The 25259-nt window shown below is 37.3% G+C and overlaps 1 protein-coding gene and 1 long non-coding RNA gene across 4 annotated transcripts in view; one reads left to right on the top strand and one right to left on the bottom strand.

Moving 5' to 3' along the window:
• BBOX1 (gamma-butyrobetaine hydroxylase 1) overlaps positions 1-15939 on the top strand; it is a 60730-nt gene extending 44791 nt beyond the window's left edge. For both annotated transcript variants that reach the window (XM_081798438.1, XM_081798439.1), the window contains exons 5-8: positions 1282-1387; positions 6151-6347; positions 13370-13536; positions 15417-15939. In XM_081798438.1, coding sequence (XP_081654564.1) covers positions 1282-1387; positions 6151-6347; positions 13370-13536; positions 15417-15577 — 631 coding nt within the window. In that variant the 3' untranslated portion in view covers positions 15578-15939. The remainder of the gene's footprint in view (positions 1-1281; positions 1388-6150; positions 6348-13369; positions 13537-15416) is intronic.
• Positions 1-22154, bottom strand: part of LOC145716169 (uncharacterized) — a 65455-nt gene extending 43301 nt beyond the window's left edge. The window contains exon 1 of one of the 2 annotated variants that reach the window (XR_014138631.1): positions 21803-22154. This is a non-coding gene — a long non-coding RNA (uncharacterized LOC145716169). The remainder of the gene's footprint in view (positions 1-21802) is intronic. The other variant, XR_014138632.1, reaches the window with a different exon arrangement.
• Between the last annotated feature and the right edge of the window lie 3105 nt (positions 22155-25259).

The raw sequence follows: 25259 nt of genomic DNA, 5'->3' as shown, positions 1-25259 counted from the left end.
AAAGGGTAAGAAATAGTTGCAAATCATAGGTCTGTTAAGGGTTTAGTATCTAGGCTATCTAAAGTGCTCATAGAAATTACAAAAGGACAAACCACTCAATTTAAAAATGGGCAAAGGACTTGAATTGACATTTGTCCAAAGGAAATATACAGATGGCCAAAAAGTATATGAAAAGATGCTCAACATCATTAACCATTGGGAAAATACACATCAAAACTATGAGATACCACGTCACACCCACTAGGATGGTTAAAACCACCAACAGCAACAACAACAACAAAACCCAGAAAAGAACAAGTGTTGATGAGGATGTGAAGAAACTGGAAGCCTCACATATTGCTGGTGGGACTGTAAAGTGATCCAACCACTGTGGAAAACCGTTAGGCACCTCCTCAAACAGTTGAAGATAGAATTATGATGTAATTCTGTCATTCCACTCCTAGGCATTACCCAAAAGAATTGAAAACAGGCGCTCAAATAAGTACGTGCACACAAATGCTCATGCCAGCACTAGTCACAACAACCAAGGAGTAGAAATAGTGCACATGTCCATCAGTTGATGAGTCAATAAACGAACTGTGGCATATCCATACAATAAAATATTATTCAACCATAAAAAGGAATGAAGTAATGATACATGGTCCATCGTGGAGGAATCCCAGAAATATTCTGTTGAGTGGAACAAGCCAGACACAAGAGGTCACACACTGTATGATTCCATTTATATTAAATATCCCAAATAGGTAAATCCTTAGAGACAGAATGCATGCTGGTGTTTGCCGGGGACTGGGAGGAGGGCAGAATGGGAAGAAAATGCTTCATGGGTAAGAGGTTTCCGTGTGGAGTGATGGAAATGTTTTGCACCTAGATAGATAGAGTTGATGCTTACCAACACTGTGAAAGTCCTGAGGGCCACTGAACTGTCCACTAAATGGTTCATTTTATGTTATGTGAATTTCACTTCAATAAATGATTTTAAATGCACTAAGCTATTAAAAAACATAACCTACAATCCCACACATACCTCTTCATAAACTCTGTAGGATAGACTAATGTGTAAATGTACTTTTCTCTGAGAAGAGACAAGAAGGGAGGAGTGCATACTCTCAAATGGTAACTTTGGACAAGGAAAGGTTGGGCTCTCTTCCTGGCTCACATCATTATGGTAATTATTTCATAAAATGAAAAGTTTCCATTTCCCCCATGTATCCAGTTCATTCTAACACATTTCCTCTGGCTTACTGACAGCCCGTTTAAACATATGTTTCTTGTATTTTACAGACATACTTGGCAAGTGCAAGACAAAATTGACGCAAACAATGTGGCTTACACAACCGGGAAGCTAAGCTTTCACACTGATTATCCAGCCCTCCATCATCCACCTGGGGTAAGGTGAGCCTCAACATATTTTCCACAAGGCAGGCCAAGGACCAATATCCAAGGACCAATATCCTCCTATATTTTGAGTCTAAAGACTCTATGTTTCACTAGCTAATTTGTCCTACATGGATCCTTCTTCAAGCACAATCCAAACACGAAATCTCTGTGCCTAAAATCCTGAATAGCCTGACATTCCCAAGGGATAGAAGATTTTGGTGTATTTTTTAAAAAACATTTCTTTGTTTCCTTTTGGAAATAACTATTGGCACTTTTTGCTTTGTCTAGACAAATTTTATGATAGCAGTACATCTTGAGGTCCTTTTGCATATTTACCATTCCCAAGAGAGTTAAAAGAGAAAATGAAACCAGGTAACACAATGTAGGGTTTTCCCATTAAGTCACATGGCCACTAATCTTATCAGTTAGCCATCACTGCATAAAAACCACTTGATAACTTAGTGGCTTAAAAGAATACTATTGGGGTGCCTGGGTGGCTCAATCAGTTAAGCATCTGACTTCGACTCAGGTCATGATCCCTGGGTCCTGGGATCGAACCCCATATCTGGTTCCCTGCTCAGCAGGGAGCCTGCTTCTCCCTCTGCTGCTGCCCCTGTTTGTGCTCTCTCTCTCTTAAATAAATAAATAAAATCTTTTAAAAAAATAAATAGAAGGGGGCGCCTGGGTAGCTCAGTTGGTTAAGCGACTGCCTTCGGCTCAGGTCATGATCCTGGAGTCCCAGGATCGAGTCCCTCATCGGGCTCCCTGCTCGGCAGGGAGTCTGCTTCTCCCTCTGACCCTCCTCCCTCTCATGCTCTCTGTCTCTCATTCTCTCTCAAATAAATAAAATGTTTAAAAAAAAATAATAAAAATAAATAGAAGAATATGTTTTTACATATTCTTACGTAAAAAATATTAGCACATGTTTTTACAATTTGGGCTGTGTTCAGCTGGGCAGTTCTGCTGTTGGGCTTACTAGGAGCTGATTGACCTGGGTGGAAAACCTAAGGTGGCTTGTCTCTGCTCCACTTGATCTGTCATCCTCCAGCAGGCTAGTCCAGGCTTACGTGAATTTTCAGAGAGCAAGCCAAAACATAAAGGCCTCTTGAGACCTACATTAGTAATCAGCACAATGTCAAATGGATGAAATAAAGTTTAAAAAATTAGTCTAGAAGGGACGCCTGGGTGGCTCAGTTGGTTAAGCGTCTGCCTTTGGCTCAGGCCATGATCTCCGGGGTCCTGGGATCGAGTCCCGCATTGGGCTCCTTGGTCAGTGGGGAGTCTGCTTCTCTCTCTGCCTGCCGCTCCCCCTGCTTCTGCTCTCTCTCTCTGACAAATAAATAAATAGAATCTTTTAAAATAATAGACTAGAAAACTAAAGATTCTAATTTAATATTTTAATTATCTGCTATTTCTTATGAGTTTAGGTTTTGTTTCCAGGTTAAAATTGAAAGCCTAAGGGACAGTGATTACATGGCTTTGTAAATATTCTTGAAGTACAATATAATGCTTGACATTTTCATAGCATTTTTTACTTTTTCAAAGTATTGCTACATATATTATGTTGTCTGATCTCTCTTAACATTCCTGTAAGACAGACGATTGATCATGTCTTTTTATGTAAGATGACAAAATGACACACAGCAACGTTAAACGCTTTCACCGAGTGACATCGGATAAAAGGACATTTAAAATGGAACCCAGGCCTCTGACTAGTTAGTTTTTTCACCATACCATGCTGATCTTGAGTTGGATTTTCTAATTACCATAATTTACATAATGTGATGAGCATAGACATCATCAGACATTACAAACTCTTTAAATACAGGAACTGAATCTTCCACTTCTCTCTATCTCAAGACTTAGCCCAGCACATTTCACATAATAGACTTCAAAAATATGCTGTAAAGAGGCAAAGAAACACCACAAAGTTGTACCTGTCTCCATCAGCGAATGAAACATTCAAAGATAAGTGACCTGATAGATGCTTCTTAAGTGAAAGATGATTCCTAAAATGTCTAGATCGTAGTAGGAGAATAATTAGAATGTAGGCAGCTGTTTGTGTTATTGGTCAAGTTTCCATTTGGAATCATTTAGGGATCTTTGTACCAAAGTTTGAGCTTTTTTATAACAAACAAAATAAGTCACTTTTCACTGCAGATGAAATGATCTGAATAATGAGTTACCTGTTGAGAGTTGAATTTCATCAATTTGGATCATGTGGGGCAGAGATAAAGTGACACTTTTATTTTTTTAAGATTTTATTTATTTAAAGAGAGACAAAGCGAGAGAGGGGACACAAGCAGGGGGAGTGGGAGAGGGAGAAGCAGGCTTCCCACTGAGCAGGGAGCCCGATGTGGGGCTCCCTCCCAGGACCCCAGGATCATGACCTGAGCCGAAGGCAGACGCTTAATGACTGAGCCACCCAGGCGCCCCGAGGTGACACGTCTTTAAAGAAACACAGATGTTCCTTCGCTCACTGTCTTTAGGCCGAAAGTCCCATGCTGCTATAAAGTAACATCTAGAAAGAAAATATTTTTGGTTCTGAATGAATTACGTGAAATAGAATTTGATTTTATACATATCAGGTGTATATGTACTGTTTGAATTAGGTGATGGAAGTGTTGTCTGGCACCATCATATTTTTTCTTTCATAAGATTGCATTAAAATATAAATATATAAAAGAAGATTATTACTTGGCCTTGTCATATATGTAAAAGACATCAATTGATCTTTTTTTTAAAGATTTATATTTGAAATATTCTGTGACTTCATTATGGCAAAATCTAAGGATTTAAAGAACACTGATTCTCTCAAAGACTGAGTTGTGCCATTGTTCTGCCTTCTTGGAGTTTGGTAGACTTGAGGCTGATGTTTCCATTTTATCCTCTTGTTAATCATGCTGCCTCACCTTTTATCACCCTGCTGATGAGATGGTTTTCTACAGTGACTGGTCAGCTTATGCACATATTTTTTCAAGCTTAAAAAATTGGCATCAGTTTAAGGTTGGAACAATTATTAATGTAGATCAGTTCTCTCCTAACATCAGAAAATAAGGCATAATCAACCTGAAATGGGAATTTAAATTTACAAAGCACATACATACACACACCACACGATACTATTGAGTCCCATAAAATAATTTCCCCCTTTTATAGGAAAAGAACTTGCTGTACAATGATTTTGAGGCAAATAGACAAAGCTTTGAATGTCAGTTTTGCCATGTGTAGCTGAGTTCTTACTAGCTGGCCAACTTTTTCACTTCTGGGTCTCAGGTTCTTCAACCATGAAATGGAGAGGAAAGTATGAAATTCTAAGGACTGTTGTGAGGAACTGATAAATGTACAATCATAATTTGAGAACAAGTATGTATAAGATTTAAAATATTGAGAAAATGTGTGCAGTTTGGGGAAGAAGGTAGGATTTGTGTTCTAGATCTGCATTACCCAATATAGTAGTCACTAGCCATATATGATCATTTAAATTTTAATTTAAATTAATTATGTTTAAATAAAATTTAAAATGCAGTTCTTCAGTCACATTGACCACATTTTAAGTGCACAACAGCCATGTGGGACTAGTGTCTACGTGTTGGGCTATATAAGAAGAACATTTCTGTCACCACAGAAAGTTCGAATGGACAGCACTGTTCTAGACCATTCATGGAAATAACCAAGTGGATATTTTTCCCACTCATATTCCCCCTATTCTGGATGTTTGATCAAATTTGCCTCTTTCTTATTTTTGTTTAACTCAGAATAAAGTTGTCACAGCTGAATAGTGTTCCTTTCTTTAAGCAGAAAATCTGGTTCTAAACTTAGGTAATCAAAATCACTCACTCACACTAACTAAAGGAGTCATAGAAACTCCATCCAAAAAATATATTTCTACATTTTACTATTTTTTGCTTTTCAAAATGAAATAATGTTGAACATTTCCCCCTAAATCTTAGTAAAAATAAATATCCTTTTTGTTTCTTATTCCCAGTGTTTCTTGGGTTTATCCATCCCCATAGCCCCCACCCAACCTCCATTCCCTTCTTATCCTTTATACCTGAACTGTCTCTTTAAAATCTCAAGTAGTCACTGTCTCACTAATACCCTCCTTTAAAAAAAATGTATCCTATGTAACACCACTGGACTGATATTCTTCAACTCAGTCTTGGCTACATTACATCTGTAATGTAAAACCCTTTAACAATTCCCCTCTGTGCACAAGAGAATGTCCAATATTCTTCATCTGACATTCAAGACTCCATGATGAAGGCTTCAATGACCTTTTCAACTGGATTTATTCTTTTTAGTCATGAACCTCTATTGCAACCAAACTTTTTGATACCTAGTGAGGCGTGCATTTTTGCACATCCTTTATCACTGCACTTGATTTGCTCTCTCCATTCTCTCTGTATATCCAAAATTTTATCCATCCTCCTTTGCCCAGTTGAAATCCCACCTCCCCTGTAAAACCAACAGGAAGCGAGTAAATACTCCAACATGAAGTGTTCGCTCCCTGCAGCTATTATGATCTGTGCCTTTTGTTTACTAATGAACATTATTATGCCTATGTTCATGACTCACACTGAAACAATGTTTGAACTACAGAATACTGGTTAAAAGCAACTTTTTTCTCTCCAGTCCCTTTCCTTGCTGACACAAAAGAGATTTAAGAGGTTTTTTGACTTTAGTGCATTCATAACTTTCTGAATCTTTAACAGTGTTAAAAAATGTAAATGTTTACCATTTTAAAATGCATTTCTCTATTTCTTTTTACAGGTTCAGTTTCTGCACTGCATAAAACAAACAGTCACTGGGGGTGATTCAGAAATTGTAGATGGGTTTAACGTATGCCGAAAGCTCAAGGAAAAAAATCCTCACGCATTCCAGATTTTGTCCTCCACTTTTGTGGACTTTACAGACATTGGAGTGGATTACTGTGATTTCTCTGTACAATCTAAACACAAGATTATAGAGTAAGTACTATTTATACATTTCTCATAGCAATTAAATAGCTGACTGCAAAAGCTTCATTACCCTAAACCTAAAACTTAGAAGAAAGCTTCAATTAACTCCAGAGTTATTTTTTATTAACAGTTTAATCCAATTTTGGAGGGAAAAAGAAAAAACAGAATATTTTCACCATAAAAAAAATCATTATCAAATTCCATGAACTCTCTCTCTTCCTAATTATTATGAGAGAAATAACTAAGACTTTATATACATTTGATTTTTTTCACATACAAGTTCTACATAAGTATAATCAGTACGATTATAGTAGTCAGAATCCTTCAGCCAGAAGGGAAAAGAATCTAATTCAAATTAGGTAGAGCTGATAGATAAGAAATGTCATCTGATATTGATCTCTTTTTTCTTCATCTCTTAGCTTTGCCATCCTCTGTGTTGGTTTCCTTTTCAAAGATGTCAGTAGAAGCTCTGCATTTTCATTGTCCTCAGAGCTGATAATCACATACACAGAAAGCCCTTATTTCCCAATAGTTACAACAAAACTAGATGACTCACTGCCAGATTTGTATTTAAGTCCATCCTTGAAGCACTCACCATGGCCAGGAAGTCAGAGAATTCAACCGGCCATTCCTCGATTACATGTTCATCTCCGGAGCAAAATCAGTCTCATTTGTGAGAATGAAACAGGAATGTCTGCCTAAATTGATGCCAACAAAAATCATATTTCCCTACATAGGACATTTTATTATTTTTTCATTTAACATTATTTTAACATAATTTTTCTAAGTATCTACAAAGGCCACAGATTTATCCTTTTATTCAAGAATTATCTTACCTTGTGCTTTCTTGGAATTGTTTTATTTAATCAGACCTCAGTTCATGAATTTTGGGGTGTTTCCAATTTTTATTTTATCTTATTTATTTATTTATTTTACTTAGTTAACATATAGCACAATATTGGTTTCTGGAGTAGAATTCAGTAATTCATCACTTACATACAACACCCAGTGCTCATCACAAAAAGTGCCCTCCTTAATACCCATCGCCCATCTAGCCCATCCCCCATCCACCTCCCTCCATCAACCCTCGGTTTATTCTCTATCTTTAAGAGTCTCTTATGGCTTATTTCCCTCTCTCCCTTATCCCCACCCCTTCCCATATGTTCATCTTTTTTCTTTCTTAAATTCCACATATGAGTGAGATCATATGGTATTTGTCTTTTTCAGCCTGACTTACTTCACTCAGCTTAATACTCTCTAGCTCTATTCACGTCGTTGCAGATGGCAAGATTTCATTCTCTTTGTTGGTTGAGCAATATTCCAATGTGTATATATACCACATCTTCCTTATCCATTCATCAGTCGACAGACATTTGGGCTCTCTCTATAGTTTGGCTATTGTTGATAATGCTGCTATAAACATCGGGGTACATGTATGCCTTTAAATCTGTATTTTTGTATCCTTTGGGTAAATACCTAGTAGTGCAGTTGCTGGGTCATAGGGATGTTTCCAACTTTAGAGTTGAGTTTGTATTCTTCTTTTAGTAGAAGCCACATAATATGAAAATTAACTCATTTAACAAATAATGAAACCCCCAATATACAAACTCATCTTTCTTATATAAACATATGGCCTTCATTTACTCATTCAACAAGTTTTTATTGAAAGCAGCTACTCTTCTTGGTGGTTGGGATACATCCATGGACAAAACAAAGATTCCTGCCCTCGTGTAGCTTAAAGTCTAATGGGGGAAGAGGAAATTCGAGATTTTAAAACAAATGAGTAAATTACAGTGACCGTTAAAACATTTTTTAAGTATTTAAGAAAAAAGAAGAAGTAGGGCAGAATAAGGGGAATCCATAGAACCACAGACTTAGGGAAGATGGAACTTGCATTATTCATGTGTGGTGAGGAAAAGACTTCCTGAGTAGGTGATATTTGAGCATATCTTAAAATTTAATCTTTAAAAACTTAAAGGACTGAAGGAGTTTGTCCAGAAGAGGAGCAGTTTCCAGAAGCAGCTAGAGCAAGTGTCCTAAGAAGGCTCTAAGAACACTTCTGGTGTGTTCAAAGGACAGCAAGGAGGCTGGTGTGGAGCAGAGTTTTAAGACAGGAGGTCAGACGGGAGTAAGTTCATGTCAAGCCTTGTTATCCATGGTTTAAAAACATATTGCCTTTCACTCTTAGTGAAATAGGGAGGTGCTGCGAGATTTCGAGCAGAAGAGAGACATTTATATTTATATAAATTTATTTATATTTTAAATGGGTCACCCTGGCTGTTGTGCAGAATATGGTGAAGAAGAGCAAGGGCAGGAACAGGAAGACCAGTCAGGAAGCCACTGCAGGACAGTAGGCTAGAGGTGAGGGTAACTTGAACATGAGTAGCCCATGTGGTGGTAGAGGCAGTGTGGAGAAGTGTTTAAGGATGTGTTATGGGGGGGTGCTTGAGTGGCTCAGTCGTTAAGCGTCTGCCTTCGGCTCAGGTCATGATCCCAGGGTCCTGGGATCAAGCCCCCGCATCGGGCTCCCTGCTCGGCGGGAATCCTGCTTCTCCCTCTCCCACTCCCTCTGCTTATGTTCCCTCTTTCACTTTGTCTCTCTCTGTCAAATAAATAAACAAATAAATAAAATCTTTAAAAAAAAAAAAAAAAGAATGTGTTATGGGAAACAGCATATTTTCCTGACAGATGGGATGAAGGGTGTGAGAGAAAGATAGCCATCAAAAATAAATTCTAGTTCAGAATGCTGTTCTCTGAGAGGTCAGTCACCAAGGTGGAAAAGAGAAGAAATAACTCTTGGATTCCTAGTTTTAACATGACAGTTTTAACTATTCAAAAATTACCTTAAAAATCCACAACAGATGGCATAATTTTGTTGTGGCAGAATATAATTGCAGATTCTGCAAGGCTAGTGAACGAAGGCAAAACAAATAAACAAACCCTTAGTTATTGAGTGAGATTAATTGAATGCTCCTCATCTGAATCATAATTTGTCTTTGTTATTTTTTGTAGTAGAATTCCAGAATTTGGTCATTGTCAAGTGTTAAGGTCTCAGGGGATATCCCTAGAGAATATCAAGTGGTTAATGTTAATCCACTCAAAAATGTATTTTTAACAACAGGGGGTGAAACGAATAGGGTTTTCAATTAATTGAGGGACTTGGTTGCCTGGGTGTTTGGGTTAATTTAATATTCCTCATGGTTAAATGTTTAACTCCTTTGAGATGTTTATGTCCTATCTAGTATAAAAAGATCTTGGAGGTTGCTGGCAGAGTTAGGGTACAATGAAGTATAATGAAAAATAAACAGATAAAGAAACTAGGAAAAATAATAATGGTGAGACTAAGCTACAGCAGTGCATCCTCATGCTTACAAGTTCAATCCCATGAATACCGTTCCTACTCCTTGCCTCATTAGTGGTGCAATCATGGTCTAATGACTCAGACTTGCTAAGCTACAGTCATAATATTAATGCCTACCGCATACAACCAAAGTGGGAATTATAGAGACAATAGATAGACTCCCCTACCGCAGTGCCTGGCTCTGAAAGAGCAGAATAAATTTTTTAGCTAGCTAAAATTCTATAAAGTCCAACACAACTACTAGTGATAGATTTCAGTTTCAGCTCTGAGTTTCTACAGACCAAAGCAAGGAGGGAACATAATCCATTTGCAAGATTCAAGACACTTCTAAAGTATGAAATAAATTTTTCCTGCAGATTCCAGTAAAATGTGATGTGGTGTGCAACCCCACAGTGACATACCCACAACAAAATCAAGTAGTCCCATCAAATATCACAACTCTCAATGAGACAGACCATTGTAACTAACAAGGAGTATTCATGGCACCAAATCTGATTGCAGGAAATGATTCTACAGTCCTTTCACTGGGTTCCTTTGTTGGCATCACTGATGACATTTTGCTTTTGCTGATTTGCAGTCAGCAGACTGCTCGTTAACGTTTAAATGTGTGCCCCTTATGTATTGCTAGAATGTAACCACTTAACTATTTGTCTTTGGAAGCTTTTTACCCTTCCTGAGCATGTAGCCCTGCATTGGGACCTCCCTTTCGTTCTGTGGCTGCACACAGAACGCTTACTGAGACTCAAGTTTGCGTTTTAGGTTGATCTTCAAGATGTCAACCAATCATCTCTTCTAACATTGTTCAATCCTTAGAATAATGTCTTCTCTAGACCTCAAAACTAAATTTTCTTTCTTTTCCCCTCATGTCATTGCTGAAAATGCTAAATAATGAATTTGTGTCTTGTTTTCTCAGATAGAAAGTAAACATCAGGCGAAAGGAGACAGACTGTTTCTCTCTTGATCTCTCTTTCTCTCTAGAGAAAGAGAGAGAGAGAAAATATTTATTATTATCTACATATGTGAACTCTTTGGAAATGAAAGTGTAATACAATGGTCCATGGGGCACACAATTCTGATTTTCCTTAAGTTGATGAGTCACAAAATTCTTTTCATGATATGTGAGGATACACACACGGACTCTAAAAGAGAGAGCTCATTACTAGCATAACAATTTCCATCAAGGAATTCTAGTGTTAATTAAAAAGAGAAACAGATCACCAGAGTGCTTGTGCAGAAGACCTCCAAGAAGTTTCAAAGTCATGACAACTTTGTCTGTAACACAGAGGATGGCACAAAGAGTGTCATCATTATATGTACAGAAAATAGGATAAGGGAAAAAGGAGAGAGGAGGAAAGTGAGTTGGGAACCATAAGGCTAGAATCCTAAGATTAAAAGACAAAATGGCCTCAAACTGAAAGGGTCTGAAACCCGCAGTGTAAACTCTAACAGGGCAATTGAAAGGTCAGGTACTGCCCTTTGTGCCATTCAAACCTGGAGGCCCACAGTCTCTTCTGCTGACTGACCTTTTCCTTGATTCTTTGTTCATAAAGCCACAACCTGCAGGCCACAGAGTATTCTTTGTCTATGTGGAGAGGATGGGGAAGGAGGGAGGGCACTCCTTGCTTATTCAGTCATATTTGCTTTTTAATCAATATATGTAAATTCTGGTTTTAAGAGTCCAAGAGCCTTATTGAAAACCTGTTCCTTTCTTTCACTTTCTTTCCCCAGGGTGGGTTCAATAGGTAATTTTCCATCACTACCAAAATGCAAAGCATTGGGGCTAATGACCAGTTTTTAGAGTTTACCATTATAATTGCCTTTGGCTCAGAGGATTGAATATTAATCTGAGTCACAAAGCACAGGGACCCAGAGAGCCACAATTTATATAGCACAGGCAATCACATTTTCCTCCTATACCCTGCTTGTTGATAATGGTTTACTCTGTGTGATTGGTCAGCTAAGTGTGATCTAGACTCCAAATCAGTGTCACCAAGCTCTTGGGTACATGCGACTGTCTCTGTGGTTTGACCCATCAGGTCTGGATCCCCGAGAGCTGTAGGATCATACTACCACCTCCTGGGCTGGCCCAGGAACAACTCTAGGCACTTTGCCACCACCCTTGCCCACCTTCAGTTTTTATCCATCCTTCCTTTTTTCTATCTAAAGAAAGGATAGAGTTGGTAGATGCTTTAGGACTGGCTGAAAGTTTACCTTCCCAATAAGTTTAAAAATATATCTTCCTTTTGCTTCTGTGTATAGACAGTGCTCATGCTGTGCTACTGATAATGAGCATAGCTTAAATTAAAAAATAATGGTATTTTTTTTTACATCAAAAGTAATATTATCTTACATTGTCATGATCATGATGCATATTCTAAGGAAGGATAGAGAGATCACAATATACTATCTCAAAAGTACTAAAAAGACCTTGGTATTCTCCCAAGGTACTGAAAAAAGTATAGAGAATCACATATGCAATGAATATTTACTAACTGCCTACTATGTGCAGGTTCTATGTTAAATGCTGAGAATACAACATTAAATGAGATAGAGTATTGGTCTTTTAGAAGCCTATATACTAAGATACATAGTATAGATAGAGAGATACAAAAAACATATCCCAGGCTAGATTCTTCTTTTCTCTGTGTCTTGGTTTCCCTACCTGTAAACTAGGGATTGAATTAGAAGAGTGAATTTCAAACTTTTAGAAAATAGATTTTTCTTCCCAATCATGCTTCAAAAAAATTATACTTAAAACCCTAATAAACTGGTTGACCCATGAACTTGTAACATTAAAAATACTTTAATACATAAAAGCTACTATTTTAAAAAATGAAGAATGAATTCATTTCCTGAAATATATAAAAAAATTTTAACTGGAATCTTTCAGTAACATTTATTTTAAATTAATTTGAATCATTCTGGCATTTATGTAGTAGTAAGTCTTCAAAAAATACCTGCTAAGTGGATGGCCAACATGAAAAGATACTCAACATCATTAATCATCAGGGAAATGCAAATCAACACCACAATGAGCTATCACCTCACATCTGTCAGAATAGCTAAAATCAAAAACACAAGAAACAGCAAGTGTTGATGAGGATGCGGAGAAAAAGGAACCCTCGTGCACTGTTGGTGGGAATGCAAACTGGTGCAGCCACTGTGGAAAACAGTACGAAGGTTCCTCAAAAAGTTAAAAATAGAATTACCCCACAATGCAGTAATTACACTATGTAGAATTTAAGAAACAAGACTAAGGAAAAAAGAGACAAACCAAGAAACAGACTCTTAGCTACAGAGAACAAATTGATGGTTGCCAGAGGGGAGGGGGGCGGGGAAGTAGGCAAAATAGGTAAAGGGGATTAAGAGCACACTTATCTTGACGAGCACTGGATGATGCATAGAATTGCCATATCCCTATATTATACACAGAAAGCTTAATATAACACTGTATGTTAACTATACTGGATTTAAAATCCTTTAAAAACTGCTAAATGAATGAATAAAGAACAAATGAATACATCATACCACAGATAGCCATAATACCTTTTGTACATGTTTTTGGATTCTTCAATACTATATTTCAGACACATCTTCCAAGACAAATTGACCCTCAGAAATGTAAATAAATACTTCATGGCTTTTTAACTTTTTTCTCTTTAAAAAACAGATTAGATGATAAAGGCCAAGTGGTTCGCATCAACTTCAATAATGCAACCAGAGACACGGTATTTGATGTACCTGTTGAAAGAGTTCAGCCTTTTTATGCTGCTCTGAAGGAGTTTGTTGATCTCATGAACTGTAAAGAATCCAAGTTTACTTTCAAGATGAATCCAGGTCAGTGAGCACATTTTCTTAAACAATTGAAAACATGGATGTTCTTCAACCTTAACCATGTAGAGCATTATCTCGAGCAGTTTTTCTCAAATGTGGCATGTGGAACACTTATAACAGAATCTTTGTGAGCAGCCTCCACCCCTGCTCTGTTGCGTCTCCAAACTTAAAAATACTCATTCTTTACAAACTCTTAGGGAATCTTTAAGCACACCGAAATTTAATAACCTCCAACCTAAAGAAGAAATATGTGAAAGACAAGCTACAAGCCAAATGAAATCTCATGTCTGAGGTCAAGACTGATGACTTTTATTTTCTGTCCTGATAGCCAGTCAATATGAACTGAGGTTTCTATTTGATTCTTCTATCCCAGTAAACAAATAAAATTATCCCCATGATTCTCACTCATGAAGTACATGGGTCACATTTACTCATTTAACTTACCTGATCTGGCAGAGATAGTGCCACCTGAAATAAAGCAGTATTGGAAGTAGTCCAGCTACATGAAATAAAGGAACAGAAAGCATTGTATTTGTTCGGGACCGTCTCTACTCAGTGAAGCGACTTCAAACTTGAGCCTTTCCATATCTATTAGTAAAAAGCAGGATTTCTCTCTACTGTTGATTTGGCCAAGTGGGAGATACTTTTAACTTCTGATTATCTTTTTTTTTTTAATCTTTTTTTTTTTTTTAAAGATTTTATTTATTTATTTGACAGAGACAGAGAGCGAGAGCAGGAACACAAGCAGTGGGAGTGGGAGAGGGAGAGCAGGCTTCCCGCCGAGCAGGGAGCCCGATGTGGGACTCGATCCCAGGACCCTGGGATCATGACCTGGGCCGAAGGCAGACGCTTAACGACTGAGCCACTCAGGCGCCCCTGATTATCTTTTGAATTGATCTTTGGCATGATAAAGTAATACTAGAAATCTCTATAAATCCACTGATATGCAGTCACCACAGGCTGATTTTAAGAGCAGTAACATGTGAAATTGAAATACCAGGAGAGAAAAATACCAAAAAAATAGAAGTTGGAATCCAAGCTCCACTATTTAATGGTAGTGTAGCCTCAGGCAAATTCCTCAACTTCCTGGAGCCTCAGTTTCCTCACACAAAAAGATGAGCTAAAACTCTTTTCAGGATTTTTATGAGGCTTAGAAATAATGTACACAAAATACTGGCAACATAGAAGACAAACCAAGTCACTATCCTTAAAATTATTTGAAGCTGTTAAACTGGAAATAAACACTTCTAAGTAAGAGCTAAATAACAACAAGGAAGAACAATTCAAAGTTTTACACGAAGATAATATTTTAAGTAGACACTATAAAAGTGTCTACAGATGCCTGTACTTTAAATGTCAAAAGGTCTAAAGCAGTTTGTGTCCAATGGCCTGATTTCTGTGAAAAAGTAAATGTATAGTTTTCAGTCAGAGAAAGACAAATACGATATGATTTCATTCACCTGTGGAATTTAAGAAACAAAACAGATGAATATGGGGGGGGGGAATACCGAGAGGGAAGCAAACCATAAAACAGACTCTTAACTATAGAGAACAAACTGAGGGTTGCTGGAGCAGAGGGGGATGGGCGGATGGGCTAAACAGGTGATGGGTATTAAGGGAGGCACTTGTTGTGATGAGCACCTAGTGTTGTATGAAAGTAATGAATTACTAAATTCTACTCCTGCAACTAACATTACACTATATGTTAACTAACTAGAATTTAGATAAAAACTTGAAACAAAAAACCCAGACAAACAAATAAAGAAACATAACTGTTTCTTGATGTGAACAAAGTAGCAATGTTATTTTGCATTTTACATTTTCTAGCTCTGCAAATCATTTAAACTCATCATTATTCATGTTGAAAAAAATCTTTTGTCTAGGTGATGTGATTACTTTCGATAACTGGCGCTTACTTCATGGCCGACGTAGCTATGAAGCAGGAACTGAGATATCCCGCCATCTAGAAGGAGCTTATGCCGACTGGGATGTAGTGATGTCAAGGCTTCGTATCTTAAGGCAGAGTATCCAGAACAGAAACTGAATCTCCTGTCTATAATTTCAGTTAAGATTCCAATTATAAGATATGGCAAGGTTGTCTTCACAGACCAGGATCCATGTCATTTACATATTAATTTCTTTCACATTGAACATGTCACCTTTCTTGGATGGGTTTTCTCTTCTTCATAATCATATATAATGCCAATTTTTTAGATGTTTTAGCAGTGTTCTTTCCAAATAAAGCATTTCTTCTGCTCTATTGCATGTATGATCTAATTTCTTTTGCCTGTATATGAGAATCTCCAGAATGCCTACAAATAGTTTTGTATCAAATAAAACTTTTTCAAATAAAGCCTTTTTTAATTAAAGCTTTTGTTTCAAATAAAGGTTGTGTTTCAAATAAAACCTGTCTCAAATAAAACATATTTCTGCTCTGTTGCCTGTAGAATCTCAGTTTTCATGACTGCATGTGACTGTCTCTGGCGTGATTGGAAGAAGGCTTCATATTTTCAAAGATCTGTTTTATTCAGTTTTATTATAGATTTCTATTATCCAAATTTTCAGACCTCAACACCATGTGATCTCAACATTTTCTTTAACAGCTGAATTATGACACCAAACCCAAACATGTCAAATTAAGAAAAAAACCTAGTCTCGCTAAGTTTCTCTTGCCCTAAGTAAACATTCCTAAGGACTTCCAGAATAGCTTACACCTGTCTGTGAATCAGTTCTCATTCCTTGCCTTCAACTAATAACTAGGAAAGGTACAACCAAGGTGCACGCAACTCTCCAAACACAGACACAGTGTCTGCTAACCTCAAAACAGCTTCACCGGCTGATCTTGCCTTCCTCTATGGCCACTCCTTGTCCCCAGTGGTGGAACACAGATGTCACTGCCAGCCATGAATGTCCCGCTCCTGTTAAGCCCAGTCCCTTCCCTACCCCTGCTGAAAGCAAATTACCATTTACTGAAATCATGGTAATACATAGATTTTTAGTTGATACTTGTGGGGACCTAACCAGCCCTTTTATTTTTAAAGTGTTAATGACTGTCACCACTGTGGAGCTCTACCTGTTGCCTTAAGACCAAATGAAAACTCTCCTTCCATCCATGTGTTACTTCTACTTTGAACTCACTGGGTGTCCATGGCACTGGGAGGCTAGATCATAGGTGCTGTGAGCCCACGTCAGCACACACCTCTGATTCTCTAAACTCCGGTAGTGAGTCCACATCACCAGCCCAGACTCCCCTTTCCCTGACAACCTGCCTTTTTCTGGGCCTTTGTTGTCCTTTCCTATCGTCTGGTCTTGATCAAGGTTATGGTAATATATCGTGTATGATTAGTGTCTTTGAACTAAAAGGAATGGGTTGGGTTCTCAATCCCATCTCTCGTAAAGCACTCCTATTGAACAGGTGAGTTCAACAGAGGCACGGCCTGATTCTAAAAGGCAGCATTCAATAGCCAAAAATAATTTTCTGTAGTGACCCTAGCTTCATCCATTTACAGCATCTAAACCCTAGGCATTTGCCAGGCTACAGTGACTTATTATACTCTTATTCATTCAGCAGATATTTATCATATAGCTGGTATATGTCATGCACTCTGCTAGATTAAGGACAGAGAAGGACTTGAGACGTGCCTGCTTATAGTCTGGTAGGGGAACAGATAAGGATATAGATGATGATATGTTATATTAACAGAATGGTTCATAGGAAGGCAACCAAGCCAGACTGGGAAGATTGATCAAAGCTTCAGACTGAGTTCAATGGGTGTCAATTGTAGTTTTTCAGGCAAAGACGGGAACATAGCTGTCCAAGTCGAAGGACAGAAGAGGCACAGAGAACTGAGGGTGAACAGAGTGCATGTGTTGACTTAAAGTGAAAAATCATGGACCAGCTTTTACACCATTTACAGTGGCGTAAATTCTGGGACTGGATGCCTAGGTTCAAACTATAATGATGACAGTTAACTGTGTATTTGAACATATAACATCTTCCCTGAAGCTTCAGTTTTTCTATCTATAAGTGAGACTAGTAACAGTTCTCATCTCATTAAATTTTTATGAGAATTAAAGTTCATGTAAAGCAATGTTTTCCCAAACTTCTCAAATGAGTCACACGTTGATTTGTGTGCATGTTGTTTTTAAGTTTTTTAAGTTAAGTTTATGTGTGTGTGTGCGTGTGTATATACACACACACATCTTTTTTTTTTGGCTTTTTAAGTTTTTATTTCAATTCCAGTTAACATACCATCAATTTGTTCTCTCTGATTAAGAGTCTGTTTCTTGATTTGTCCCTCTCTCTCTCTTTTTCCTTTGCTCATTTGTTTTCTTGGATTCCACATATGAGTGAAATCATATGGTATTTGTCTTTCTCCGACTGACTTATTTCACTTAGCATAATACACTCTAGCTCCATCCATGTCATTGTAAATGACAAGATTTCACTTTATATGGCTGAATAATATTCCATTGTGTCTGTTTATATATATATTTTTTATTATATTTATTTATATATAATATTATATATAATGTAATAATTATATATAATATATAAATATATTATATATATTTAATATGTAAATATATTATATATATATTATATTTATATATATATAAACACACACAACACACACACATCTTCTTTGTATACCTGGACTGCTTCCATATCTTGGCTATTGTAAATAATGCTTCTATAAACACAGGGGTGCATGTATCCCTTTAAATTAGTGTTTTTGTATTCTTTGGGTAAATACCCACTAGTGCAATTGCTGGATCATAGGGTAATTCTATTTTTAACTGTTTGAGGAAGCTCCATACTGTTTTCCACAATGGCTGTACCACTTTACATTCTCACCAACAGTGCATGAGGGCTCCTTTTTCTCCACATCCTTGCCAACACCTGTTACTTCTTGTGTTACTAATTTTAGCCATTCTGATAGGTGTGAGGCAATACCTCACTGTGGTGTTGATTTGCATTCCCCTGATGATGAGTGATGTTGAGCATCTTTTCATGTGTCTGTTGGCCATCTGGATGTCATCTTTAGAAAAATGTCTACTCATGTCTTCTGCCCATCTTTTAACTGGATTGTTTTTTGGGTGCTGAGTTTTAGAACATCTTCATAGATTCTGGATACTAGCTCTTTATCAGGTATGTCATTTGCAAATATTTTCTCCCATTCCATAGGTTGCCTTTTAGTTTTGTTGATTGTTTCCTTCTCTGTGCAGAAGCTTTTTATTTTGATGAAGTCCAAATAGTTTATTTTTGCTTTTGTTTCTCTTGCCTCAGGAGATACATCTAGAAAGAAGTTGCTATGGCTGATGTCAAATAAGTTACTGCCTGTGTTCTCTTCTAGGATTTTTTATGATTCCAGGTCTCATATTGAGATCTTTAATCCATTCTGAATTTAATTTTGTGTATGGTGTAAGAAAGTGGTCCAGTTTCTTTTTATCTTTTTTTTTTTTATTGTTGCTGACCAGTTTTCCCAACTCCATTTGTTGAAGAGACTTTTTCCCATTGCATATTCTTTCTTGCTTTGTCAAAGATTAATTGACCATATACTTGTGGGTTTATATCTGGCCTTTCTATTCTGTTCCACTGATCTGTTTGCCTATTTTTATGCCAGTACCATACTGTCTTGATTACTACAGCTTTGTAATATAACTTGAAATCTGGAATTGTTTTGCTTTTCTTTTTTAAGATTGCTTTGGCTCTTCAGGGCCTTTTGTGATTCCATACAAATTTTAGAATTTGTTCTAGTTCTTTGAATGTGTGTATTTTAATACAACTGCCTAGACTCATTCCCTAAAGATTATAATTCAGTGGGTCTGTGATAAGGACCAGGAACTATATTTTTATCAAAGATCCCAGGTGATATGCCTCATCAGAAAAGTTTGAAAAATATTGATGTAAAGCATTTAGTATAGTTTCTAGCTGAAAGTAAGTACTCAACAGATGTTAACTATTATCAGTTATAATAACAGAGGTTGTAGAGGAAGAGGGTAGATTAGGGTAAAAAGAGATATATGAAGCTGGAGACAGAGATGGGGCCAAGTCATGAAATGTCGAAATGTATGTTGCACTAAAGAGCGGATATTTTTATCTTGAAAGCAATGAGGAGCCATTTAAAAGTTTTTAAGTACTAAAGAGGCTTGATCAGATATTCATTATTTAAAGATGCATTGGGCTACATTGTGGACGGAACTGTAAATGAGCAAGACCATAAATTCACTTATGAGGTTGTGAATCTATTTACTGCAAGCAGTCAGATGAGAAATTAGGAAGGATTGAATGAGAATGCTTGGGAGAGGGACAAGGAGAGGAGAGATATTTAGAAGCCAAGTCTAGAGGACCTGAGGACCCATGGCACATGAAGAAGGAGGGAGATGTTTAAGATGTCTCCTGGGTTTCTACTTGGGAAAGATACATTAACATTGATTCCAAGTACAAGGAGAGAAACCACAACAGCAGAAACAAGATTGTGGGCAAGAAAACAAATCCACTTTTGAACAGACTGAATTTGAATTGCCCCCGAGTTAGTCCACTTGGCAGCAGGATGTATATGCACACACACAGCTTGGGACAGACAAGCTCTCCTGGAATGGAGAGCTCCATTTGGAAAGTATATAGATGGCAGATGAAATCATCACTTGTTTTCCCGGAGACATTTAGTGATTGTGACCAAGGTCACAAGCCTGACGGTAAGATGATAAGCTAGTGATACTGGCCTAGTTTGTGGAATCAGTTACACTTTAGACATAAAGAATTTGCAGTGGCTTATATTCAAACTCAGCTAGACCTCTTACATATCATATTTTGTTGCTAGAAGACAGCATTCCAAGCCAGCACCCCCTGGCCTGGCTGTTTCCTTCTCTGTCAGAAATTATTTCTGCCCTGGAAAGGACGGACAGAAGTATTGGATGCAGTTGCAACAATTTCTGAAGTGTTATATATGACATGATATATTATGGGCTACGGCAGCTGGTGCCAACTAAAGATGATTGGGTTTCCTGGATATAATGGTCTAAAGATTTGACTTTCCCCCAAACTCATAATAGATCTGAGGTAACTTGGACTGGAATTTACCCATATTTGGCAGCGGGGATTCCTGTTCCATTGCTCTGATTTGACTTGGAGAATATTAGCTGCTTGGCTGGTTAATCGGAATAACTCCACAGGTCACGAGAATGACATGTCACAAAGTATCTTCACTGGTCTCTATTTCTCCCTCCAGCCAACTACTAAAAGGTGAGCAAGTGAATATTGGTACAGGGAATTTATGTGAAAGAAGGAATTCCATGGAGAAACTGAGTGACACTGAGGGTAATTTCACTGTTCAGGAATTGAAACTAGGAAACAGGAAACATTTTATAAACAAAAATACCCCTTTATGTTAAATATGATTTTGAGGACACATTTGAACTGAAATCTCTTGCAGCTGTCTCTGCACAGCTGCCTGGAATACTCTTCCCTACTGTCTTTTAAACCTAGAAAATTCTTCCTCCTCCTTCAAAATTTAGGTTAAATTTCACCTCCACTGTGAGACCTTTCCTTATTCTTCTAGTGTGGCTTAAGTGTGGCCTTTCTTCTGGCTTCCACTGAGCCTTACATACAGGTTTGTGTATTTATCCATTCATTCTAGAAATATTCATGAGCATGTACTATGTACCAGACACTATTTAGTGCACTGGTAATACAGTGATGAGCAAGACAGACATAAGGTCTCTCTTAGAGTTAATGGTCTAGTGGGAATATCAGGCATTGATCAAATAATCACAGAAATAAATAATTTGAATTATGGCAAATGCTATAGGTGGAAAGTCCAAGAAGCTACAGGAGCATAAAATAAAAGGATAGGACTAATAAGAAGAAAGTGGGGGCTCAGGGAAGACTTCCCTGAGGAAGCAGCTTTTGAGCTGTTTGATGAAGAATGATATACAATGATGATACTTTGGCCTCAACAGAAACTCTAAATCTAACAGTAAGGAAAATTTTTAAAAGATTTTATTTTATTTATTTATATATTGAGAGAGAGAGAGAAAGAAAGCAGGGGGAGGGACAGAGGGAGAGAATATCAAGCAGACACCCTACTGAGCATGGAGCCCAACACGGGGCTCAATCTCATGACCCTGAGGTCCTGACCTGAGCTGAAATCAAGAGTCAGATGCTTCACCAACTGAGCAACACAGGTACCCCAATAAGGAAATTTTTTATCTCACAAAACATGAAGTCCAGAAGCTTCCCCATACTGTATATCCCCATTCCCACCTCTGTGTAGCTATTTTGGCTCTGTCTTCCTTCAAGTGTGTGCTTCATCCTCTGGTAAAGCTGGTAAAATGGCTACCGAAGTTCCAGGTCTCACATTCAGACATGATTGCAGAAAGAGAAAGAAAGAAACAGATTTTTCTTACGTCTCCTTCTTAGAAGCATAGAAACCCCTCCCAGAACTCCTCTGACAGGCTTCTCCTCATGCCTTCTCAACCAGAATTAGGTCAAATACACTCTCCTAAACTAACTACTGACTGAAGGAAATGGGATTTCCATGACAAACTTAAGCCAGGACCTTCCCTTGGGCTGAAGAGGTAGTTTCTATCTCTGGTGCACATGATTGTGTGGAGAAGGAGTGAATAACTAAAAAGTTGGGATGAACGTGAGGGTTAGATGGCATGTGGGCAACCACCAGTGTCTGTGCTAGATAAGAGAGACTTGTCTAGGGGAAGGGCTAAGCAGGCAGGGAGAGCGTGCCAGTGAGAGCAAATAGAGTAAAGACTCTGACATGGAAGGCAGCATGGTGCCCTTGAAGAAATAAAGGAAGGCCATGAGTCTAGAAGCCAGGTAGGCAACCAACAGTGTCTAATATATTGTGAACTCTTTAGGCAGAGATATATTCATTTGTGTCTCTCCAGTGCCTAAATGTTTGTGGAATAAGTGAGGGGAACTAGGGTGGTGGAGTACTCTATTTTACATCCTCAATGAAATCAGGTCCCATCCTCAGGATCTCAGTCATCCAAAAAAGTCTCAATTTTTTGTGTCAGGCAGGACCTCATTTCTTTCTCCCCCTCTACTGTGTAACATATTTTACCTATGCACATACCAAATTTTAGCCTCAAAAGCTTTCCCGCTTTTTCCCACTCTTTCCAAGAATCAGTCCATTCACCAATTTAAAACACTTTGAAAAGGAACTTCCAGTTTCCAGTCCTCGCTCTATCCTCACAGCAAGTAAAAAAGCTGAACACACTGAAAAATCAACAACTCATCTTAGATCTGTCAGACAAATGAGGCTATAGGGGAAATCGCTGCCCTGAAAATTGTACAGACAGAAAGCAAATACAGAGAATCACAACGTACCAGAGTAGAAACTTCTACAGGTACCAGTGCCAGGGTAGGGAGACCTGAATTATAATTGGCAAACTGCTGAAGGCGCAATATGGACAAGTCTAAGAGAAAAAAAACATATCAGACTATATCAGAGCTTAACCTACCTGGAAGATATAAAATACACAACTCTAGACTCCTTCAGCCATCCTGAGCCACCTAAAGAAGGAACAAATTGAGAAGCACTGAAGTTCACAGTTGACAAGCACAGGGTCACCAAAAGACTGAGACCTAATCATAGGATTACAGAGCACTTCCCCTCCGCACTTACATTTTATCACTACCTTATTAAAGGACTATTTACTACCAATCCTTTTACCTTATACATCATGTCCACCTTGCAACAAAAAATTACAAGGCTGACTAAAAGATAAAAAAACAGAGTTTGAAGAGACTGAACAAGTCTCAGAACCAGAGGCAGATATGATAGGCATGTTGGAATTATCAGACCAGTAATTCTAAACAAACAAACAAACAAAAAACTATGATTAATATGCTAAGATCTTTAATAGAAAAGTAGACAACACATAATAACTGATAGCTAGTATAAGCAGAGAGGTGGAAATTCTAAGAAATAATCAAAAAGAAATGCTAGAGATCAAAAACACTATAACAGAAATGAAGAATATCTTTGATGGGCTCATAAGTGGAGTAGAACCAGCTGAGGAAAGAATATCTGAGCTTGAGGATATGAAAGTATAAATTTCTAAAACTGAAAAGCAAAAAGCAAAAAAAAAAAAACTGAAAAGAATTAGAACAGAATATCCAAGGACTGTGGGACAGCTACAACTTGAATATAATTGATTTGATTTTCCATCTGGATGACATATCCACTGCTGGAAGTAGGGTATTGAAGTCCCCTACTATTATTGTATTATTGTCTCTTTCTTGTTTCAGAGTTTTTAGTATCTGCTTAAGTAAGGTATTTAGATACTCTGATTCATAGAGGGGTTCATATCTACAATATATAAAGAACTCATACAACTCAATAACCACCAACAACTATCCAGTTGAAAAATGAGCAGAGGAGCTAAATAGACATTTTTCCAGAGAAGACATAAAAAATGGTTGACAGGTACATGAAAAGATGCTCATCATTAATTATCAGGGAAACGCAATCAAACCACAATGAGATATAACCTCACATCTTAGAATAGCTATCAACCAAAAGACAAGAGATTAAGTGTTGGCAAGGACATGGAGAAAAGGGGACCCTTGTGAACTGCTGGTGGGAATGCAAACTGGTACAGCCACTGGAAAACAGTGTGGAGGTTCCTCAAAAAATTAAAAATAGAGGAGCACCTGGGTGGCTCAATTAGTTAAGCAACTGCTTTTGACTCAGGTCAAGTCCTGCATCAGGCTCCCTGCTCAGCGGGGAGTTTGCTTCTCCCTCTGACCCTCCCCCCTCTCATGTTCTCTCTCTCTCTCACTCTCTCATTCTCTCTCTTTCAAATAAATAAATAAAATCTTTTTTAAAAAAGTAAAAATAGAAATACCATATGATTCAATAATTCCACTTCTGGGTATATATACAAAGAAAATAAAAGCAGAAAAAAAGAAAAGAAAAGCAAGATATCAAAGATACATCTGCACTTCCATGTTCATTGCAGCATTATTTATAATAGCCAAATTATGGAAACAACGTAAGTGTCCATTAATGGATGAACAGATAAAGATGATATATATATATTAACATACATATTATATAATAATGTATAAAACTATAATATATATAATATTCCATTTACATAATATATTATTTGTACATATATAACAGAATATTATTTAGCCATGAGAAAGAAGGAAATACTGCTATTTGCGACAGCATGAGTGGACCTTGAGGGCATTATGCTAAGTAAAATAAGTCAGAAAAGAAAGACAAACTCTATGTTATAGATAACAATACTGTACTACATACATGAAATTTTCTAGGAGATTCTATCTTAAATATTCTCACCAAAAAAAGAAATGGCAATTATGTGACATTATAGAAGTGTTAACACTATGGTAGTAGTCATATTACAATATATAAATGCATCAGATCAAAACACTGTATATCTTAAATTTATACAATGTTATATGTCAGTTATATCTCAATAAAGCTGATAAAAAATGATGTGCAATAAGTATACTGTGAACAGATTTGGAATTTCATTTCTGCTAAAAGTGTAATATTTTTTATAATTCTATTCTAGTTTTAATGATTTGAAAAAAGAAACAGGTGGAATTAGCAGATGTAATATTTTTGCTTAAATACTGTGTATTTGATATAGTCATTTAATTAAATATTTGAGTAACATTAAGTGCCATTTCTTTTGAGGAAAAAAGGTCATTTTTTCTCAGCTTCTAT

Source organism: Leptonychotes weddellii, chromosome 11 (genome assembly GCF_054177405.1).
Source record: "Leptonychotes weddellii isolate Sample4059 chromosome 11, ASM5417740v2, whole genome shotgun sequence".
Classification (NCBI taxonomy): Eukaryota; Metazoa; Chordata; class Mammalia; order Carnivora; family Phocidae; genus Leptonychotes; species Leptonychotes weddellii.
Note: the sequence above shows the minus strand (reverse complement) of the source record. Positions and strands in the feature narration are given on the sequence as shown.